At 43.2% G+C, this 21363-nt stretch overlaps 1 protein-coding gene across 5 annotated transcripts in view; it reads left to right on the forward strand.

Moving 5' to 3' along the window:
- The window catches only part of CLIP1 (CAP-Gly domain containing linker protein 1), a 155254-nt gene that overhangs the window by 63489 nt on the left and 70402 nt on the right, over positions 1-21363 (forward strand). For 2 of the 5 annotated variants that reach the window (XM_032168438.2, XM_058425516.1), the window contains exons 5-11: positions 1915-2137; positions 5891-6088; positions 6658-6761; positions 8423-8483; positions 10091-10123; positions 13720-13824; positions 19998-20942. In XM_032168438.2, the coding sequence (XP_032024329.1) occupies positions 1915-2137; positions 5891-6088; positions 6658-6761; positions 8423-8483; positions 10091-10123; positions 13720-13824; positions 19998-20942 (1669 nt within the window). The remainder of the gene's footprint in view (positions 1-1914; positions 2138-5890; positions 6089-6657; positions 6762-8422; positions 8484-10090; positions 10124-13719; positions 13825-19997; positions 20943-21363) is intronic. The other 3 variants (XM_058425517.1, XM_032168443.2, XM_032168440.2) reach the window with 2 other exon arrangements.

Below are 21363 nucleotides of genomic sequence, written 5' to 3' on the forward strand. Positions count from 1 at the left end.
ATCACTTGATTATTATTAAAATGTGGTAGTTAACATTTTACTTATAAAACATGGACAAATTGGTTATAAGCAAATTAATTATAGAGAAAAGGGCTTTATCTACCAGATACAGTAATTATGACTCATGGAGATAAAGATCTCTCGGAACTGCAATGATTATGAAGCCATCTTTTCTTAACATTAAAACATTGTAATCCTTTAGAGTCATAACGTTGCCCATGTCAGTCCGAAAATAGTACATTACTAGTTCATATTTCTCCATGTTTACTTTTTTTTTTTCCTCCAATGCCATTTTCTTTTTTCTGGGCCTTCTCAATGCTATACTTGCAGAGTACTTTATCTTGTTTTTTCATATGTTTATGGAAACAAACATTAAAAATTTTCAATGAACCATTTTTTTTTTTTTTTTTTTTTTTTTCCCCCAGACGGAGTCTCGCTCTGTCGCCAGGCTGGAGTGCAGTGGTGCAATCTTGGCTCACTGCAACCTCTGACTCTCAGGTTCAAGCGATTCTCCTGCCTCAGCCTCCTGAGTAGCTGGGATTACAGACACGCACCACCACGCCCAGCTAATTTTTGTATTTTTAGTAGAGGCTGGGTTTCACCATGTTGGACAGGATGGTCTCGATCTCCTGACCTCGTGATCCGCCCACCTCGGCCTCCCAAAGTGCTAGGATTACAGGCGTGAGCCACCGTGCCTGGCCTCTTTTTTTTTTTTAACTAGATTTTTCCTGTATGTTAGCCATTTTGTATTTATATTTCTCTACAGTTGATTAAGTATGGGTAGATTTTTTTTTAATTAAAAAATATATATATTTTTTGGCGGGGCATAGTGGCTCATGCCTGTAATCCCAGCACTTTGGGAGTCCAGGGTGGGCAGATCACAAGATCAGGAGTTCAAGACCATCCTGGCCAACATATTGAAACCCTGTCTCTACTAAAAATACAAAAATTAGCCGGGCAGGGTGGTGTGTGCCTGTAGTCCCAGCTACTCGGGAGGCTGAGGCAGGAGAATCACTTGAACCGGGGAGGCGGAGGTTGTGGTGAGCTGAGATTGCGCCGCTGCACTCCAGCCTAGGCAACAAAGTGAGACTCCGTCTCAAAAAAAAAAAAAAAAAACAAACAAACAAAAAAAACCATATATATATATATATATACATTTTACTTATTTCAATAGGTTTTTGGGGAACAGATGGTGTTTGGTTATATGAATAACTTCTTTAGTAGTGATACCTGAGATTTTGGTGCGCCCATCACTTGAGTTTTTTGTTTGTTTTGAGACAGAGTCCACCCTGTCACCCAGGCTGGACTACAGTGGTGCAATCTCGGGTTACTTCAGCCTTGACCTCCTGGGCTCAAGAGATCCTCCTGCACCACCATGCCTGGCTAGTTTTTGTATTTTTTGTAGAGACAGGGTCTGTCCGTATTGCCCTGGCTGGTCTTGAACTCCTGGGCTCAAGTGATCTGCCGCCTTGGCCTCCCAAAGTGCTGGACAGGCGTGAGCCACCACGTCCAACTCTTCATGTTTACTTGAATGGATCTGCCAAAGTTAGGTGCCTGTTTGATTTCCTTTCCCTTTGTTTGGCATGGTTTATTAAATGGGCTTGCTCTATTGCTAAACTCCTCTGCTGTAGATTTATCAGGTTGTGAAAATATTTATTTCCTTTATGTAGAATCTCAGCAACAGGTGAACAGTCCTGACTCTGTGTATCATATTGTCAACAGTGTGTGTTCTAAACCATCACTGAGGTTGTTAGCCTACATACATGTGACTGCTACATGCTGGTGTATAACCCCAGCTTAGCGGTAGAATTTCCAGGAATCCAACCTTAAGTTAGGAGTTGGGAGAGCCTTTTGGTTATAGTTATTATTTCTTGTGATTAAGTTGTTTTTTGTTATTGTTCTTATTCTCTAAAGGTATTTTCAGTGTCAACCCAAATACGGCTTGTTTGCTCCTGTCCACAAAGTTACCAAGATTGGCTTCCCTTCCACTACACCAGCCAAAGCCAAGGCCAACGCAGTGAGGCGAGTGATGGCGACCACGTCCGCCAGCCTGAAGCGCAGCCCTTCTGCCTCTTCCCTCAGCTCCATGAGCTCAGTGGCCTCCTCTGTGAGCAGCAGGCCCAGTCGAACAGGACTAGTAAGCCCCCTTTCTCACTACCTGCCTCCACTTCCCAGGCATGACTAAAGCCCGTGGTCAGTGCCCCTGCTTTGCTGCTTTGCTTGTCCTTGTGCTGAATGTTGCTTGCAGCTTTTGCTGTGAAAGTCTTTGCAAGTAAGTTTTGAAAAATGTAACTCTGGCAAGAATGCGTTTTTTCAAATCAGAAAGTGCCTTTATAGTCCCTTTCAGATTCTTAAAAGCTTAAAAATGCATGTGTTCTTGGTGAATCTGTATAACTACTGCTTAGTCTAACACAGGGGTCAAATTATTTTCTATGAAATTATTTTAGGACAAAATGATAGGAACATTGGAGAGATCCTTTTCTTTAAGTCCATAGATCTGTCTCTCCCTCTCTCTCTTTTTTTTATTTTTTCTTTTGAGTCAGGGTCTCACTCTGTCACCCAGCCTCAACGTCCCAGGCTCAAGCAATCCTGCTGCCTCAGCCTCCCCAGTAGTTGGGACTACTGGTGCACACCACCACACCTGGTTAATTTAATTTTTTTTTTTTTTTTTTTTTTTTTTGTAGAGAGAGGGACCCACTGTGTTGCCCAGGCTGGTCTTGAATTCTTAGGCTCAAGTGATCCTCTTGCCCTGGACTTCCAAAGTGTTGGGATTTACAGGCATGAGCCACTGCTCCCAGCCTGTCTTTCTCTTTGACTTCAAATAATTTTAGGAACTGAAGTGTTTTGAGAAAAGGTGTGTTAATAGGATTTTTTTTTTTTTTTTTTTGAGACGGAGTCTCGCTCTGTCGCCCACGCTGGAGTGCAGTGGCGCAATCTTGGCTCACTGCAAGCTCCGCTTCCCGGGTTCACGCCATTCTCCTGCCTCAGCCTCTCCGAGTAGCTGGGACTACAGGCGCCCGCCACCACGCCCGGCTAATTTTTTTTTTGTATTTTTAGTAGAGACGGGGTTTCACCGTGGTCTCGATCTCCTGACCTCGTGATCCGCCCGCCTCGGCCTCCCAAAGTGCTGGGATTACAAGCGTGAGCCACCGCGCCCGGCTGTTAATAGGATTTTAATGTTAATACAACTTAACCTACTGGAAGCAGTTAGTGTGTGAAGTGTCCCTGACTTGAGCCAGAGGACACTAAAGGGAACTTTTGGAGCTGGAAGAGGATACTAGGAAAGCCTGTTTTGATTACTCTCTTCTTTCATCTTCTTCTCCTGGTCCCTTTCCCTCTCTCCCTCTTTTTTCTGTTTAGAGCAGTAAAAATAGAATCACTAGCATGGGCAATGATGGGCAAATACCTCATTCTGTTTATTAAGGTGTTACTTTATTAGGGTCAAAGCCCTGCCCATAAGTTTATTACCTAAAAGTGGGGCAAATACTGTTTAAGTTAGAAATGGCGGCATCAGACTGTCCTCAGACTGAGTTCAGGTCTCCACTGGGTGGTGGGGAACCGCAGACCAGGAGCTAGGATGTTGCGTTGTGCTGTGGGGGGGAGGTGGTTAGCCCCAGATCTCACGGTGGTGCCTGCTCTTCCATTGTCGTCGGGCAGAGAAGGGACAGGTGCTGAAATCTTCACATGGGGCTGTGCTCCTCTGCCAGCCATCTAGGCTTTCTTCCTCTGTGTTCAGGTAGAATAAGTACTGCTCAGAGCATTTCCATTTGCACATGAATAGAAAGCCTGCATCTTCAACAGAAAAATTACTTTTATGAGAAAAGCATGACAAGAACAATGAAATGGAAAAGAGCCCCCAACCCCTGTGTTCAGACAGAGCTTTGTTTAATGTGGGTCAGAAACTCTGATAGGGACAGCTTGACTCCTTTGCTATTCTAGGAACAATTCCATGGGAGGGTCTATTCTGGATTAGGAATTCTTTCTTGAGTAATTTGTATTACCTTTTAATTGTGTCCATTTCTTTGGGAAATAGCAAGCCCTCCCTGCTCCCGACAATCTCTCCTCTAACTTTTTGGAACAGTTCTTGTACCTCTTAGCTCACCTCATTCAGTGAAAATTGACAAAAGAGACATGAGTTTCTGTACCTTTGAGACAGCTTGTTTTTGTGTCTTTATGGTTTCTAAGCCAAAAATCACCATAAAATAGTATGTCAAAGATACAGAGGAATTGAAAGTGTCATTTCAATTATTTTGCTCAGAAATGTATTTCTGTTTTAGAAAAACAAAAATTGAAAAAAATTTAATTCATTCTTTGTTTTTATTTTTATTTTTTATTTTTTTGAGATGGAGTCTTGCTGTTGCCCAGGTTAGAGTGCAGTGGCGCGATCTCAGCGCACTGCAACCTCTGTCTCTCGGGTTCAAGTGATTTTTCTGCCTCAGCCTCCCAAGTAGCTGGGATTATAGGCACACGCCACCATGCCCGGGTAATTTTTGTATTTTTAGTAGAGACGAGGTTTCACCATGTTGGCCAGGCCAGTCTCGAACACCTGACCTCAGGTGATCTGCCCGCCTCTGCTTCCCAAAGTGAGGCGTGAGCCAGCATGCCTGGCCAATTCATTCTTTAATAACCACAATGACTTAGTGTTACTGTGTGCACTGCTGTTGGGCTCTACACATCTAGTCAAGCCTTGGAATCTGATTTCTCATCGCCAACCTCATTTCCTGTGCATGTTGATTTTTGCATCGTACTTTCATTTTCGTCATGGGAGTAGCCAAAACCCAGCTTTGAAAGTACATGATGTTATTGAAAGGAGTGTAGGACAATCTAATGATGAGACTGAATTGCCTCGAACTAGTAGTTTGCATAGAGTCCAGCAGATGTCGCTGTGTTTCTCTTGAAATTTTAAAACATCCTACAGTGCACTGGTGAGTTTGCTCAGCACCCTGGGGCATCTCTGCACATGGTTTCGGAACCACACATTTAATGTATTCGGGAAGAAATATTAGCAAGAGAAGGTATAATTTAGCTATATAATGAAATTGGAAGGTCAAGGTCAAATGGTTAAAAAAGACAACGGGAGTTTCTTCCTGGTATGTTTAAGTAATTTCAAGAACAAAAGTTTGATTCTTTTTAGTTCTCAAGTTGCCAAGTTATTAACTGAGGAAAGATCCTCGCTGTAAGTCTGCATCCTGCGCATCTTGCAGCAAGGGCCTAGGGAAACCGATGAAGAGAAGAGCTTTCAGGCGACAGCTGCAGCTCTGACTGCAGAAGATGAAGTCAAGGCTGACTTGATCTGGAGCCAGCAGTGGCTGAGCAGATGGCCTTTGGCGCGGTGGCTCACACCTGTAACCTTAGCACTTTAGAGTTTGAGAACAGCCTGGCGAACATGGCAAAACCCCGTCTCTACTAAAAATACAAAAATTAGCTGGGCGGTAGTGGCGCGCGCCTGTGATCCCAGCTGCTTGGGAGGCTGAGGCAGGAGAATCACTTGAACCCAGGAGGTGGAGGTTGCAGTGAGCTGAGATCACACCATTGCACTCCAGCTAATTTTTGTATTTTTAGTAGAGATGGGGTCTCACCATCTTGGCCAGGTCTCAAACTCCTGGCCTCAAGTGATCCACCCGCCTTGGCCTCCTGAAGTGCTAGGATTACAGGCATGAGCCACCGCATCTGGCTGATCTCTTTACGTTGATGTCTTCTTTGTGAGATTTATAGACAGAAGGCACACACTGTCTTGTGTTTTTGAGGAAGCCTTTCCTAATCCTGGCCAGCCTGCCAGCTGGAGCAGCGCCCTTGCTTTGCCGAGCAGATGCCCTCCATGCATGCATCGCGCCTCCCTCGCTTTTCCGACAGCATCGTCGCCCTTCACTTCTCTAACTTTCCTTTACAGTTGACTGAAACCTCCTCCCGTTACGCCAGGAAGATCTCCGGTACCACTGCCCTCCAGGAGGCCCTGAAGGAGAAGCAGCAGCACATTGAGCAGCTGCTGGCGGAACGGGATCTGGAGAGGGCGGAGGTGGCCAAGGCCACGAGCCACGTGGGGGAGATAGAGCAGGAGCTAGCTCTGGCCCGGGACGGACATGACCAGGTGAAGTCTGGACCTTGTTGTGGAGATGGTGATGGTTTCTAAAGCCACTGAGGAGCCAAGAAGCATGCCCGGTGCTTGGCACCGAGGAGCTGGACTTGAGAGCACTGGAAATGGGTGTACATTTCTTTGCTGTGCTTGTTTGAAAGCTACAATCTGGGGTGCCAGTTTCCATGATCACGGAGATGAAGTTTTGTTCTTGATTCGACCTTAGTGTCTGGTCTTTGTGTCCAGGTCTTTTGGCCTATGTATGTTAGGCCAACTTGGTTATTAGGGCCTTACCAATGATTATAGCTGCTGTTTGTGGATTACTCTTAATATGTGTTTCAGCTTCAAAAACGATGAGAGGTGTTTTAACATTGTTCTTTATCGCTTTAATGGTGTAGTTTTTCATCATCTATCTTCCAGGAAAGCTGTCTAGAATAACCTATTAAAATAGAGAAAGCATTTTAACATAAGATTTTAGAGTAACGCCCATCCACCATGGTGACCCACAGCTCTTTGGGGAAGTATCACTGGGTCTGTATCTGAGTCAGAAATAGTCCGTTTACTGACATTCTTGCCTTCCCCAGCATGTTCTGGAATTGGAAGCCAAAATGGACCAGCTGCGAACAATGGTGGAAGCTGCTGACAGGGAGAAGGTGGAGCTTCTCAACCAGCTTGAAGAGGAGAAAAGGTGACCCCAGACTGTTTCCTGGTGCAAATGTGGCCTTTCCCTCCCTTTTTTTTTTTTGTTTTTGAGACAGAGTCTAGCTCTGTTGCCCAGGCTGCAGTGCAGTGATGCAATCTCAGCTCACTACAACCTCTGCCTCCCAGGTTCAAGTGTTTCTCCTGCCTCAGCCTCCCGAGTAGCTGGGACCACAGGCACGCGCCCCGATGCCTGGCTAATTTTTTGTATTTTAGTACAGACGGAGTTTCACCATGTTGCCTAGGCTGGTCTCGAACTCCTGAGCTCAGGTGATCCATCCGCCTCAGCCTCCCAAAGTGCTGGGATTACAAGCGTGAGCCACTGCGCCCAACAGCCTTTTCATTTCAAATGACCTTAGAAGAAAATTTCCTATTAATAATCATGTTGGTATCAACCCTTAGAAACAAAGGAATGACTGTGTGTCCAGCAGAAAGTGAACTCTGCCATGCTGTGTGAAAGAGGGTCTGCTTTGATTCGACTTTCTTCAATAAGTTTGGAATCATTTAGATATGGCCTGATTGGGTGCAGTGACTCACGCCTGTAATCCCAGCACTTTGGGAGGCCGAGGCGGGTGGATCACTTGAGGTCAGAAGTTCGAGACCAACGTGACCAACATGGTGAAACCCCGTATCTACTAAAAATACAAAAATTAGCCAGGCCTGTTGGCGGGTGCCTGTAATCCCAGCTACTTGGGAGGCTGAGGCAGGAGAATCGCTTGAACCCGGATGCCAGAGGTTGCAGTGAGCTGAGATCACACCACTGCACTCCAGTCTGGGCGACAGAGCAAGACTCCCATCTCAAAAAAAAAACCAACATTATTGTCTTTTGAGACAGGGTCTCACAGCGCGCTCAGGCTGGAGTGCGCTGGTGTGATCGTGGCTCACTGCAGCTTTGACATCCGGAGCTCGAGTGATCCTCCTACCCCAGCTTCCCAAATAGCTGGGACACAGGCACATGCCACCATGCCTGGCTAATTTTTGTAGAGATGGGGTTTTGCCATATTGCCCAGGCTGGTCTCAAACTGAGCTCAAGCAGTCTGCCCACCTTAGCTTCTCAAAATGCTGGGATTACAGGTGGCTTATTTTATTTTTTTCTTTTTGAGACAAGGTCTCACTCAGTTGTCCAGCCTGGAGTGCAGTGATATGATCATAACTCACTGCAGCCTTGACTGCCTGGGCTCAAGCAATCCTCCCACCTCAGCTTCCCAAGTAGTTGAGATCACGGGTACACGCTGCCACACCTGGCTAATTTCTTAATTTTTTGGTAGAGATGAGGCCTCGTCATGTTGCTCAGGCTGCTCTTAAACTCCTGGCCTTAAGCCATTCTCCCACCTTGCCCTCCCGAAGTGCAAAGATGCATTTTTAAACTTGCTATGTCTCTAAGGCATTTCTTGCTGCTGTCTGCTTGAGTTCATCAGGGTAGTGATTATAGATTTTTTTTTTTTTTTTTTAAATATAAGGACTGGGTCTCACTATGTTGCCCCAGCTGGTCTCAAACTCCTGGCCTCAAGCGATCCTCCTGCCTCCACCTTCCAAATTGCTGGGATTATAGGAGTGACCTACCATGTCCAACGTGATTTTTAAATTTTTTTTTTAAAGGCTCTGTGTTACTTAGTTTCTTAAGTGTTTTGTTTGGGTTTTATTCCACAGGAAGGTTGAAGACCTTCAGTTCCGGGTTGAAGAAGAATCAATTACCAAAGGTGATCTTGAGGTAAAACCCCTCCAGCTCTCTTAAAGCTTTTATGGGTATCAGTATTCAGAACATGGGCGAATAATGTACCAATTGAAATGAGCGGCCAGAACAGTCAACTGAGGAAGTGGCAGGGGAAACCCTGGCCTCTCTGGCCACATTGGGTTCTGGGGGTGGCTTTGTGGTGACGGTGCCAGTCCTTGAGCCTGTGATTGTGTGTCCCACTTCCTGTGCATAGTGGAACTTGCACTACTTCTTTCTCATGCTTCAAAATTCAAAACCATGAATTGGATTTCATCAAGTCATAAATCTGGCAGTGTGTCCTCAATTTAAAGCAGGCCTAAGTGAGACATACTGGTGTTCGTCTGATGATTAGAAAAGGCATTTTAGATTTTGTCATAGTAGTCCATAACAGGCCGGGTGCAGTGGCTCACGCCTGTAATCCCAGCACTTTGGGAGGCCGAAGTGGGTGGATCACCTGAGGTCAGGAGTTCGAAACCAGCCTGGCTAACATGGTGAGACCCCGTCTCTACTAAAAATACAAAATTAGCCGGGCGTGGTGGCGGGTGCCTGTAATCCCAGCTACTTGGGAGGCTGAGGCAGGAGAATCGCTTGAACCCGGGAGGTGGAGGTTGCAGTGAGCTGAGATCGTGCCACTGCACTCCAGCTTGGGGGATGGGTCGAGACTTTGTCTCAAAAAAAAAAAAAAAAAAAGTCCATAACAAAGTTTTTTGCTTTATCTCAGCTTTGCTTTCCAGTTGAGCAAGATAAATCCTTTTATAACCCTATAAAAGGAATATGTTGTAATTGTTGATTTTTTTAAAAAAGTAATTAGCAAAAACTAAGAACACTTTATATTTCAGCTTCGTTTACTTTCATGGCATTTGTAGAATTCATGGATTTTCCTTTAGTGTTAGGTTTCTCATCCCTTTTTAACAATTTATTCATATTAGTTTTTAAATTAGACACCAGAATTAAATGGTTTTGATGGTTTCAAGCCATTGCTAGATATATGACAAATGTAAATCATTCAGTTTTTCAAATTTCCCAGATTTGTAGTTCTTTAATCTACAATATTTTAGTAAAAATTGCACTTAACTGTGCATTTCCCAAATATGCAGTTTTGCTACAATTTTAGAGTCTGTTGGCTGCCCACACCATGCTTAAATTTGAGGGGCCCTTCCAAACAGCAACTCTGATTCATTCTTTGGAAATAAATGTATCTTTACAGTTAACAAAGAGCAAGGGGGACATTTTCTGGGTTCTAGTTTTATGAGGCCCAGAATTTAATGGTTCATTAACAATTTAATAGATATCTTCTTCACTCATTTCATATACAGCCACATTCCTTTAGTCAATTTTTGTGTTGTTCTCATCCATTTAAAAACACCCCAAAGTCTCATTAGAAGTTTCATGTCATCATCTAATTCATGTGAAATATAGCCTATGGTGTCTTCGGGAGGGTCCAGTTAAAATAATTTACATCAGCACTAGGCTTGTATAGTCTGTCTGATAAACTTACTTGAAATTAATCAAATAAAGTTATCTTGAAACCCTAACACATATTGAAGCTTTATTGGAATCTCTTTTTTGTTGTTGTTTAATTTTTTTTATTTTTTTACTGATAGCAAAAGAGCCAGATTTCTGAAGATCCTGAGAATGTAAGAGGGCACTTAACTGTGTGGATATTTCCCTTGTTAACAAAGATTGATCACAGATTAAAATGCTTATTGATATACTCAAACACTAACTGCATAATCTGACCTTGGGACATTGACCTTAATGTTTCTGTGCATGTGGCTTTCAAAGCAATTACATTTATATCCTGAAGAAATTGTATGTAATGACTAAGCTCCACACATTCATGTGTTTAATGAATAGGCCAACGTTTGCTTTATAAAGAATTTTACCAGAAAGGGGGGAAAACAGTTTTTGTCTGGAGACCTGGCCTTCTTCACCTAATTCATAATGTCTTCTAATTTTAGTGGAATTATTCCAAAAGAGATGATATCTGACTGGAGCATAAAGCATTCTAGATGTGGAGTTGTGGGAATTCTGGGAAAGTTTCCAAGTTATCTAATTTTGCTTCCCATGAGAGGAAAGGGGATTGTGAGGCTGGCTGCTGTCCCGGAGCTGACTGGCTGCTGTCCCGGAGCTGACTGGCTGCCTTTTCGGTGTGCCCCCGCCACTGGCCAGTGCCTGCCAGTGCAGCTGATGAGACATTCAAACTTCTGTTTGTTTCTACAGTATTTTCCTTAGTTGCAAAACTAGAGGCAAGCGTTTGTCAGTGAAGACATAGCATGTTTTAAATTGTTATTACCGAAGTGAGAGTTTTCTAGCTGTAGCATTACTAGGTATGCGGGTGTTTTACTTTTCTTCCTCCAAGTTCAAACACCCAGTACACCCTTGCTATGTGGTCTCCAGAGCCCTGCTTCCTGGTGTACCCTGCCAGCTGTGCTGCTGGTTGTAAAGAACCTGAAAACGTTTTGCTTTGATTTACTGCCACATAAGAAGGAAATTAAAGAATGATATTACTTCCTACCACCTCCTGGCAGCTGAAATAGACAACTCAAGACTAAACTTTTAGCTGGGCACTGTGGCGCACACCTGTAATCCCAGCACTTTGGGAGGTTGAGGCGGGCAGAACACCTAAGGTTAGGAGTTTGAGACCAGCCTGGCCAACATAGTGAAACCCTGTCTCTACTAAAAATACAAAAATTAGCCGAATATGGTGGCACACACCTGTAATCCCAGCTACTAGAGAAGCTGAGGCAGGAGAATCGCTTGAACCCAGGAGGCAGAGGTTGCAGTGACAGGAGATCATGCCACTGCACTCCAGCCTGGACAACAAGAGCAAAACTCCATCTCAAAAACAAAAAACAAAAAAAACACAAGACTGAATTTTTTAAAAGGTCTTCGTTCTGAAGGCTTCCTTTTTGTGAAGCTACTTCAGTGATCTGGGTCTCTTCTCTCCTTCCGAAACAGGCTCCCGCTGCCCCCGGTGTCAGTCTGCATGGGATTTCCCCCCTGCCTTTCCTGTGCGCTTCTCGCAAAGCCCTTGCTTTCCTTCTCAATTCCCTGTCCCAGGACTTTCCTCTTGGGATACTCTGTGTTCTTATTCTAAGAAAGGAATGATTTTACAAGAAGGGTTGTCCTGTTCAGTGTCACATTTTTACTGTGTGCTGTGGCATGGAAGTGGATCACTAGTTCCCTTGCTGCAGACTGATCACCTAAGATCAGGAGTTCGAGACCAGCCTGGCCAACGTGGTGAAACCCAGTCTCTACTGAAATACAAAAATTAGCCAGGTGTGGTGGTGCACGCCTGTAATCCCAGCTACTATGGAGGCTGAGGCACTGTAGAGTCCCAGATAATGTGTATATAGACCCATCAGTAAGGAGGCGTTGGCTACGCTTATCTGGAAGATCTCTGAATGGGGAGGAGATCACATTAAATGTATATTTGCTTTTTATCTGGAAATAGTGACCTTTTACCCAGAGGACACTTACTGTGTCAAGAGAAGAAAGGTTCTATTGCCTTTTTTCTTTTTCCCACTCCTGTAGTTTTGGATTTCAGCTCCTGAGGCTGTGACCCCAATTATGTAAATAAGGATTAGATTCTTTTCTTATAAAAGCAGGGAAATTGAACAGTGTCCATCCAAGGCACATACAGACCAAGGGGATTATCCAGACAGTTAGGGCTTGAATTGTATTTCATTATTTTTGTGGAGTATACAGAGCTGAAGCAGGTGATGAATTAAATTTTTTTTGTTCACCTTTTAAATATCTCATAATGGTTTGTCGATACCTGGTTTACAAGCAAAGTGACCTCTTGAATGCATTGAGGTCCCCGAGTCCCACTGGAATGAGTGAAGACATTTGTAACCTTCACTTATACATTCCCCCCCTCTACTGAAGCTCTGCACTTTGTGTCACTTTGTTTAGAGTCTGTTGTCATTTTTTCATTGCCCGTAATTGTCCAGACTGATAGGTCAATTAGTACCACAAAATATTTAAATTACTGCAAGTAACTGACAGCTGCTGAGAGCAGCCCTGCGGGTGTGGGCCTTGTCAGTCACTGATTCTGATAACTGTGTAAGAGAGGTGGGGGTAGGAAGAAGTACATTTGGACCTAGATTATTTCAAATTGATTAAGATTCTGCTGCACTTAAACCTGTTAGAGATTATCCTCTGGGTTCCCCATCAGGCTACATCCAAGTGCGTGATGGTGGGGAGAGCAGAGTATTTGAGATCACAGGTTTTGAATCACCTTAGGAACCCACCAGCTCTTTTTGCGAGAGCTCAAACTCATGCCTTTGTGTTGAGTCACCTTTTTACGTCTGAGCTAATAAAAACAACTTCATCTTAAGGTAAATATAATAAACCCCTTACCAGTTTGAGGTAAACTTTCCTCCTCTCTTGAGCCTCTCAATTGGCCTGCTTCAGAGATGGAGACTATAGAGGATAATTACTACTAAATTTTCTGTTTGTAATTCTGCGTCCTTTTTTCCCTCCCTGGAGCCCAATAGCCTTTGGGACATCCACTGCTGGAAGGAAACTAGAGCTTCCATGGCCTCTTCCCCATCACATGTAGGAATGTTGCTAAGACTCTAACTCAGACCCTTCTCATCCATTTCTGCAGAGGCTGCTAGCATGATTTCTTAGCTCTAGTTTCCAGATTCCTTCTATTGAGGTTTTTATTTGACCCTCATTTACGTCAAGTTATATGCTAAGGTGCAAGAAACTGCTCTAAGGACTTATTGAACAGTTTAAGATTTATGATACCTTTACCATATTTAGGTGATAGTGACGGTCATTCTGAGGGTCAGTATACCTTGTAAAGTTACCGAGTCAGTTACATACACATTAATGTCAAGTAGCCTTTGTGGGGTGGAGGGATAATGATAGTTTAGAAGGAGGGATATTAACTATTCTAATTGGTGCTGATAAACTTCACTTATCAATATTACTTATATTTGGCTGCATGCCTCTGACACTTCATCTGGCCTCATGTGTTTTCCATTTTTTCTTTCCGAACAGACTAGCCCATGCCCCCTGCCCACCACCATCCTTTGTCCCTGGTATTCATCCTCACTGCCCACCTCATCTCACCTCCACCTCTTCCCTTCTCCATTCCCCTTTGGTTCACCCTTTGGCAGAAGGTACTGGTGGCTCAGCCTGCATGCCGCTCTCTCTCCTCTTGTGCTGGCATGTCATGGTGGCACTGTTGTGTTCTCTTCCTCTTCCTTTTTACTAACAGACGCAGACCAAACTGGAGCATGCCCGCATTAAGGAGCTTGAACAGAGCCTTCTCTTTGAAAAGACCAAAGCTGACAAACTCCAGAGGGAGTTAGAAGACACTAGGGTAATGGTTTTCACTATTTAATGAAGCAGACCCATGCATGTGAATGGTGGACACCTCAGGTGACATGTTTTATAGTTGGCCTGAGCCTTGACCCAGTGGTTCAACCTGAGTTTGGTCTTGGTACCATTCAGGTGTTCTTGAGCTGAGACTGATGAGTAGGAACAGGTGTTGATTATTAGGAACAGGTGTTTTTTTTTGAGACGGAGTCTCGCTCCGTCACCCAGGCTGGATGGAGTGCAGTGGCGCAGTCTCGGCTCACTGCAAGCTCCGCCTCCCGGGTTCACGCCATTCTCCTGCCTCAGCCTCTCTGAGTAGCTGGGACTACAGGCGCATGCGACCACGCCCGGCTAATTTTTTTTTTTTGTATTTTTAGTAGAGACGGGGTTTCACCGTGGTCTCGATCTCCTGACCTCGTGATCCGCCCGCCTCGGCCTCCCAAAGTGCTGGGATTACAAGCGTGAGCCACCGCGCCCGGCCAGGAACAGGTGTTTTATATCTAGTCTTTTGTCAAAAGTAAAGACTCATTCCTTTGGTAACCCAACCAAATCAGGATCAGAAACTTTACAACTGAATTAATGAATGGATATAACTGTATTTGAAGTTCTTTATATTAATACCATGAAATACATTTCTCTAGTTGGCCACAAGCAGTCAATTGTCCTCTTGTTCTCAAATATCTAGTTATTAGGCTTTCTAAATAATTTTTTGTTATTGTTGTTTTACTTTAGCTGTCTTTCTGCCTTCTTCCCTGGCCTCTTGGAAGAAGGAAATGGAAACATGGGCTCTGTTTCATGAGAATTAAAGACTTTCACCCTAGTTACCTTTTTATCTTGGAAGGCTGATCTCTGCATCTTCCTCCTTCCTGTCACGCAGGGGATTGAAACCTCAGTGGATGCTGGGCACAGTGGCTCTCGCTTCTAATCCCAGCACTTTGGGAGGCTGAGGCAGGCAGATTACTTGAGGTCAGGAGTTTGAGACCAGCCTGGCCAACATGGTGAAACCCTGTCTCTACTGAAAATACAAAAATTAGCTGGGCCTGGTGGCGTGTGCCTGTAATCTCAGCTACATGGGAGGCTGAGGCAGGAGGATTGCTTGAATCCAGGAAGTGGAGGTTGCAGTGAGCTGAGATCGTGCCACTGCACTCCAGCCTGGGTGACAGAGTGAGACTCTGTCTGGAAAAAAACAAAACAAAAAAACACTCAATGGTCAGGAGGGAAATGCATGTTTCTTCCTGCCCTGAGCTTGTTGTGCTTGGCCCTTGGAGGCAGAGCATTAGTCAGGTTTTAGTTTATTTATATATTAAAGCACCTATATAGTGCATACTTCATGCCAGACACTATTCTAAGTGCTTTACAGGTATTCAGTCTCAACACAACCCTAGGAGGTAGGGAATATTAGTGTCCCCATTTTACAGACAAGAACACTGAGGCACAGAAAAGTTAAGTAACTTGCTTAAGATAAAACAGCAAATAGTAGTAGTGGAGGCAGGATTTGCATCTAGGACATTTGGCCCCAGAGCCTGTGCTCTTAAGCACCACAGGATGGTGTCTGTCTATTATGGAAGTTGTTTTGTGCATGAAGATTAAGAAATGGCCGGGCGCGGTGGCTCACACCTGTAATCCCAGCACTTTGGGAGGCCGAGGTGAGTGGATCACCTGAAGTCGGGAGTTTGAGACTAGCCTGACCAACATGGAGAAACCCCACCTCTACTAAAAATACAAAAATTAGCCAGGCGTGGTGACACATGCCTGTAATCCCAGCTACTAGGGAGGCTGAGGCAGGAGAATCGCTTGAACCTGGGAGGCAGAGGTTGCGGTGAGCCGAGATCACGCCATTGCACTCCAGCCTGGGCAACAAGAGCGAAACTCCGTCTCAAAAAAAAAAAAAGAAATAGTCACATGTAATGTATTCACATACCCTTTTAAATCATGAATTTGTCTGTCAGTGACAAAATTGCCCAGATTCTTAACTTTAGAATTCCAAAAATTACTCTTTCTCTCATCAAATTTGCTATCTTGATTTTTAAAAAAATTTCTAGTGTTTGTAGAAATTTCTCTTGTTGAGAATTAATTGACTGATCTAAACATCTAGACAATTTTTCTTTTCTAAATCATATGTTTTTAGTTTTTAAGAAGAAGGAACCATCAGCCTCTGAACTAAAGATTTCTCCTGTGTATTTGGTAGTGGGCCAGGATGGTGTCTCTGCCTGTAATCCACATTTGGAGGCCAAGGCAGAGGATCACCTGATTCAAAATCAAGCCAGTTTGGCAAAAAAAAAAAAAAAAAAAATAGCTGGGTGTGGTGGCTACATGGGAGGCTGAGGTGGGAGGATTTCTTGAGCCCAGGAGGTCGAGGCTGCAGTGAGCCGTGTTCATGTCTCTGCACTCCAGCCTGGGCAACAGAGCAAGACCTGTTTCAAAAAAAAAAAAAAAAAAAAAAATGGTAATTTGGTGCTGTTTCCTCATTAACTGAGAGCCAAATAATTGATCTGGGAAATACAATGGACTAACGAGATTGAGTTCCTTTAGAGTGATGGCTTTTGAAGTAATATATTTTTTTAAAACGTGTAAACTCCTCTCCCGTATCTTAGTTTTGTCAGCAAACAATTTTGATGTGTTTTTTTTTTCCTACTCTAGATAAGGCATTCAGTTACATCATGGTTTATCCAAGTATTTCAGTGTAAAGCTTTTATCTTTCCATAACGAAGTATATCTTCTATTGATCCTCACTCTTGGGTTCCCAAGTGTTAAAATAACCAGCTACCTGTGTAAGTTTCATATCACCTATGTTACTTTTTAGGAAGTGCTTTAGAATTCTTTCTAGCCAATAAATCCAGTTTCCAAACAGTGTGCTTGGTGCTGTAGAGATGTTAGCAAGAATAAGAAATAATTTCTGACTTAATTCATGGTCTCAAACTAGTGGGAGAAGCAGACATACCACATAGTTTTGAATGAGGGCAGATTTTGGGAAGTGAAAAATAAATTGCTGTACTTTATAGGGAAATGCCATGGAAAGTAAAATCACATTGTTATTTATTATTTTTACTTATTTTTTACTTGGCATTTTTCTCTACTTGACTGTTTTGTTGTAACTAAGAACCATTGCCCTATTGGGTTTAATATATTTATGCTACAGACCTTGCAGCAATGGGGTTTATTAGTGTTTTGTGTTTTTTTTCTTTTATTTAGCAAATTCTGCCAGATCCTGACGGGTTTATTAATGTTTTGTATGTTATTTTGACGTAACAAACTCTTGGACTCTTCCTTCCCCAGAAAATCATGTGTAAATGAATTAACATCTTTAACCTGATGAGTCTATAACCATGAAGCACAGCAATTATAGTCAGCTCTGAAATATTTAATTTTATTTACTTTGATTATGCAGTTTTGGAGACTCAGTGCTTTCTTTTCCTCTTCTCTTATGGGCATTTTAATCTTTATTGGTGTCACAGCCTGTAGGGTAGACAGAGGAAATGAAAGAAAACATATCTGTTACTTCTGTCTCAAAGAAAGGCAGTGTGGGAGAGGAGTCTTAAATTCAGAGGAATATTTAACATTTTTTTGTAGAGATGGGATTCTCGCTGTGTTGCCCAGGCTGATCTTGAACTCCTGGCCACAAGTGATCCTCTTGCCTTGGCCTCCCAAAGTGCTAGGTATGTAGGTATGTACCACCTCACCCAGCTAATCAGAGGAATTTTGATCCTTGAAATATGGGACTCACTGCTGTTTTAAAATTATTTTGTTCCCTTTCATTTCCCAGATTAGTCCAAGAATTTTTATTATGGAAGCTATTTTCCACATATCCTATGTACTAAATGGACTGCATAGCAGGTAGCAGAGGGAAATAATTTTCTAGCAGTGAAAGGGCACAGGTTAAGAAAGTGTTTTTCTAGCCCTCAGGTATTTATTTAAAGGAAGAAAATTCTTGGGTACTATCCCGGAGCTCAAATAGAATCGAAGTACATGGGAATAGGTAGAAACTTGCAGGTTAGACGTACATTCCAGGTGATTCATGTGCATACTAATGTCTGAGAACCACTGGGTTAGGGGAAGAAGATGTTTACATCAAAATGCTGATAGAATTATCAAATCTAAAGAGGGGATTTTGTGTAAGATTCTTGTGTATTATTGCAGGTAAGTAATCATTCTTACTTTGCGTTTTAATAAAATGATCAGTAGGCCGGGCGTGGTGGCTCACGCCCGTAATCCCAGCACTTTGGGAGGCCAAGGTGGGTGGATCACTGGAGGTCAGGAGTTCGAGACCAGCCTGACCAAGATAGTGAAACTCCGTCTCTACTAAAAATACAAAATTAGCCAGGCGTGGTGGCACATGCCTGTAATCCCAGCTACTTGGAAGGCTGAGGCAGGAGAATCACTTGAACCTGGGAGGTGGAGGTTGCAGTGAGCTGGGATCGCACCATTGCACTGGACAACAAAAGCAAAACTCCATCTCAAAAAAAAAAAAAAAAAAAGTTAATTAATTCTTCATTCTTCAATTGAGGCTTTCATTCTTCAGGTGTTGTGTTATTCATTGAAACATTTGATAGGTAATTTTAGACCTTTTATGCAACTGCTATCCAGTAGAAGTATAATGCAAGCCACATATGTACAATTTATAATTTTCTGGTACCCACATTACTTTTTTGTAAGTCACAAGGTAAATTAGTTTTAATAATATATTTTATGTAACTGATATATCCAACATATTACTTAATCAAAATAAAATTATTAACAAGATATTTTAAACATTTAAAAATATAATTTCTTTTTTTTTTTTTTTTTAAGAGACGTGCTCTGTCTGCCAGGCTGGAGTACAATGGCACAATCACTGCTTACTATAGCCTCAACCTCCTGGACTCAAGCAATCCTCCCTTCTTAGCCTCCCAAGTAGCTGTTGCCACAGGCGACACCACCATGCCTGGCTAATTTTTTATTTTTTGCAGAGATGGGGTCTTGCTATGTTGCTGAGACTGATCTTGAACTCCTGGCCTCAAGTGATCCTTCTGCCTCGGCCTCCCAAAGTGGTGGGATTACAGGCGTGAGCCACTGCACTTGGCCCACAAGACAATTTGTGTTCCTTTTCTTCTAAGTCTTCAAAATCTGATGTGTATTTTACACTTATACCACACCTCACTTCAGATGAGCCACGTCTCAAGTGCTCAGTAGCCACGCGTGGCCAACAGCTACTGTTCTGGATAGCACAGTTCTGTAAGATCACCTCCATGAAATGGATAAGCATTTATGCAGCCTGGATGAAGTGGGGTAGAACAAACTGGCAAAATAAGGAAATGTTTTCTTTCAGGAGGCAGATATATCTGAGAACTTTGAAAGTTACTCTTGGCCGGGCACGGTGGCTCACGCCTGTAATCCCAGCACTTTGGGAGGCCAAGGCAGGCGGATCATGAGGTCAGGAGATCGAGACCATCCTGGCTAACACGGTGAAACCCCAGCTCTACTAAAAAAAAAATACAAAAAAAAATTAGCCAGGCGTGGTGGCAGGCGCCTGTAATCCCATCTGCTTGGGAAGCTGAGGCAGGAGAATGGTGTGAACCTGGGAGGCAGAGCTTGCAGTGAGCCGAGATCGCGCCACTGCACTCCAGCCTGGGTGACAGAGTGAGACTCCGTCTCAAAAAAAAAAAAAAAAAAAGTTACTCTTTCTGTTAACTTATCAGTAATGGATATTTATCTGATTTAAGCTTCTTTAGAATTGGAGCTACTGAAGTTGGACTTAAGCCGTTATCACAGTTAGAAATATATGTTAACCTATAAACCTTCATAATAGTTTGCTGCCTGAGATGTGGCAGTTATTAAATATCTTCAGTGTTAAAGAAAATCATCAGCCCAGGCACAGTGGCTCACGCCTGTAATCCCAGCACTTTGGGAGGCCGGGGTGGGTGGATCACCTGAGGTCAGGAGTTCGACACTAGCCTAACCAACATGGTGAAACCCCGTCTCTACTAAAAATGCAAACATTAGCTAGGTGTGGTGGCGCATGCCTGTAATCCTAGCTACTCAGGAGGCTGAGGCAGGAGAATCGCCTGAACCCGGGAGGCGGAGGTTGCAGTGAGCTGAGATTGCACCATTGTACTCTGTCTCAAAAAAAGAAAAAAAAAGAAAATAGTCAGCGACTTGTTACTTAAATGATCCTTTTTTTGTTTGGACTGCTGTTAATAGGTGGCTACAGTTTCAGAAAAGTCACGTATAATGGAACTGGAGAAAGACCTAGCATTGAGAGTACAGGAAGTAGCTGAGCTCCGAAGAAGGCTAGAGTCCAATAAGCCTGCTGGGGATGTGGACATGTCACTTTCCCTTTTGCAAGAGATAAGCTCTTTGCAAGAAAAGTTAGAAGTCACCCGTACTGACCACCAGAGAGAAATAACTTCTCTGAAGGAGGATTTTGGAGCCCGGGAAGAAACTCATCAGAAGGAGATAAAGGCTCTGTATACCGCCACGGAAAAGCTTTCCAAAGAGAACGAGTCATTGAAAAACAAGCTGGAGCATGCCAACAAAGAGAACTCAGATGTAATAGCTCTATGGAAGTCCAAACTGGAGACTGCCATCGCGTCCCACCAGCAGGCGATGGAAGAACTGAAGGTATCTTTCAGCAAAGGGCTTGGGACAGAGACGGCAGAATTTGCTGAGCTAAAAACACAAATAGAGAAAATGAGACTAGATTACCAACACGAAATAGAAAATTTGCAGAATCAACAAGACTCCGAACGGTCTGCTCATGCTAAAGAGATGGAAGCCTTGAGGGCTAAACTGATGAAAGTTATTAAAGAAAAGGAAAACAGTCTGGAAGCCATCAAGTCGAAACTGGACAAAGCAGAAGACCAGCATCTCGTAGAAATGGAAGACACGTTAAACAAATTACAGGAAGCTGAAATAAAGGTAAAGGAGCTAGAGGTACTGCAAGCCAAATGCAATGAACAAACCAAGGTTATTGATAATTTTACATCACAGCTCAAAGCTACTGAAGAAAAGCTCTTGGATCTTGATGCACTTCGGAAAGCCAGTTCCGAAGGTAAATCGGAAATGGAGAAACTTAGACAGCAGCTTGAGGCAGCTGAGAAACAGATTAAACATTTAGAGATTGAAAAGAATGCTGAAAGTAGCAAGGTTTGTATTGACATCCTCCATCCTTTTCTTTTCCATTTGTTATTCTTGTTTTGCATTATGTTACTTTTGAGTTGAGATCATTCATCTTCCAAATTGCTGATTTAATTAAATTGCTTGATGTCCCCAGTTGAGTATAGTGTATTATGTTGTGAGTATCTCAAGTATGGTTTCATCTGAGGAGATTAGATAAAACAATGGCTCAACCATGGGAATTTATTTTAGCTGCCTATTATCTGGGTACCTGATCTATTTATCTCTGGGCTATGCTGTGACTTCTAATTTAAGCTTAGCTCCAGTCTATAATCTGTTTAAAATAAAGAATGCCCTAATACTGTGGTGTTAAGATAAATGAATGAATGAACAGAAACTTAAAAGATCGGCCAGGCCTGGTGGCTCACGCCTGTAATCCCAGCACTTTGGG

Source organism: Hylobates moloch, unplaced genomic scaffold (assembly GCF_009828535.3).
Source record: "Hylobates moloch isolate HMO894 unplaced genomic scaffold, HMol_V3 SCAFFOLD_12, whole genome shotgun sequence".
In the NCBI taxonomy this organism is placed as follows: domain Eukaryota; kingdom Metazoa; phylum Chordata; class Mammalia; order Primates; family Hylobatidae; genus Hylobates; species Hylobates moloch.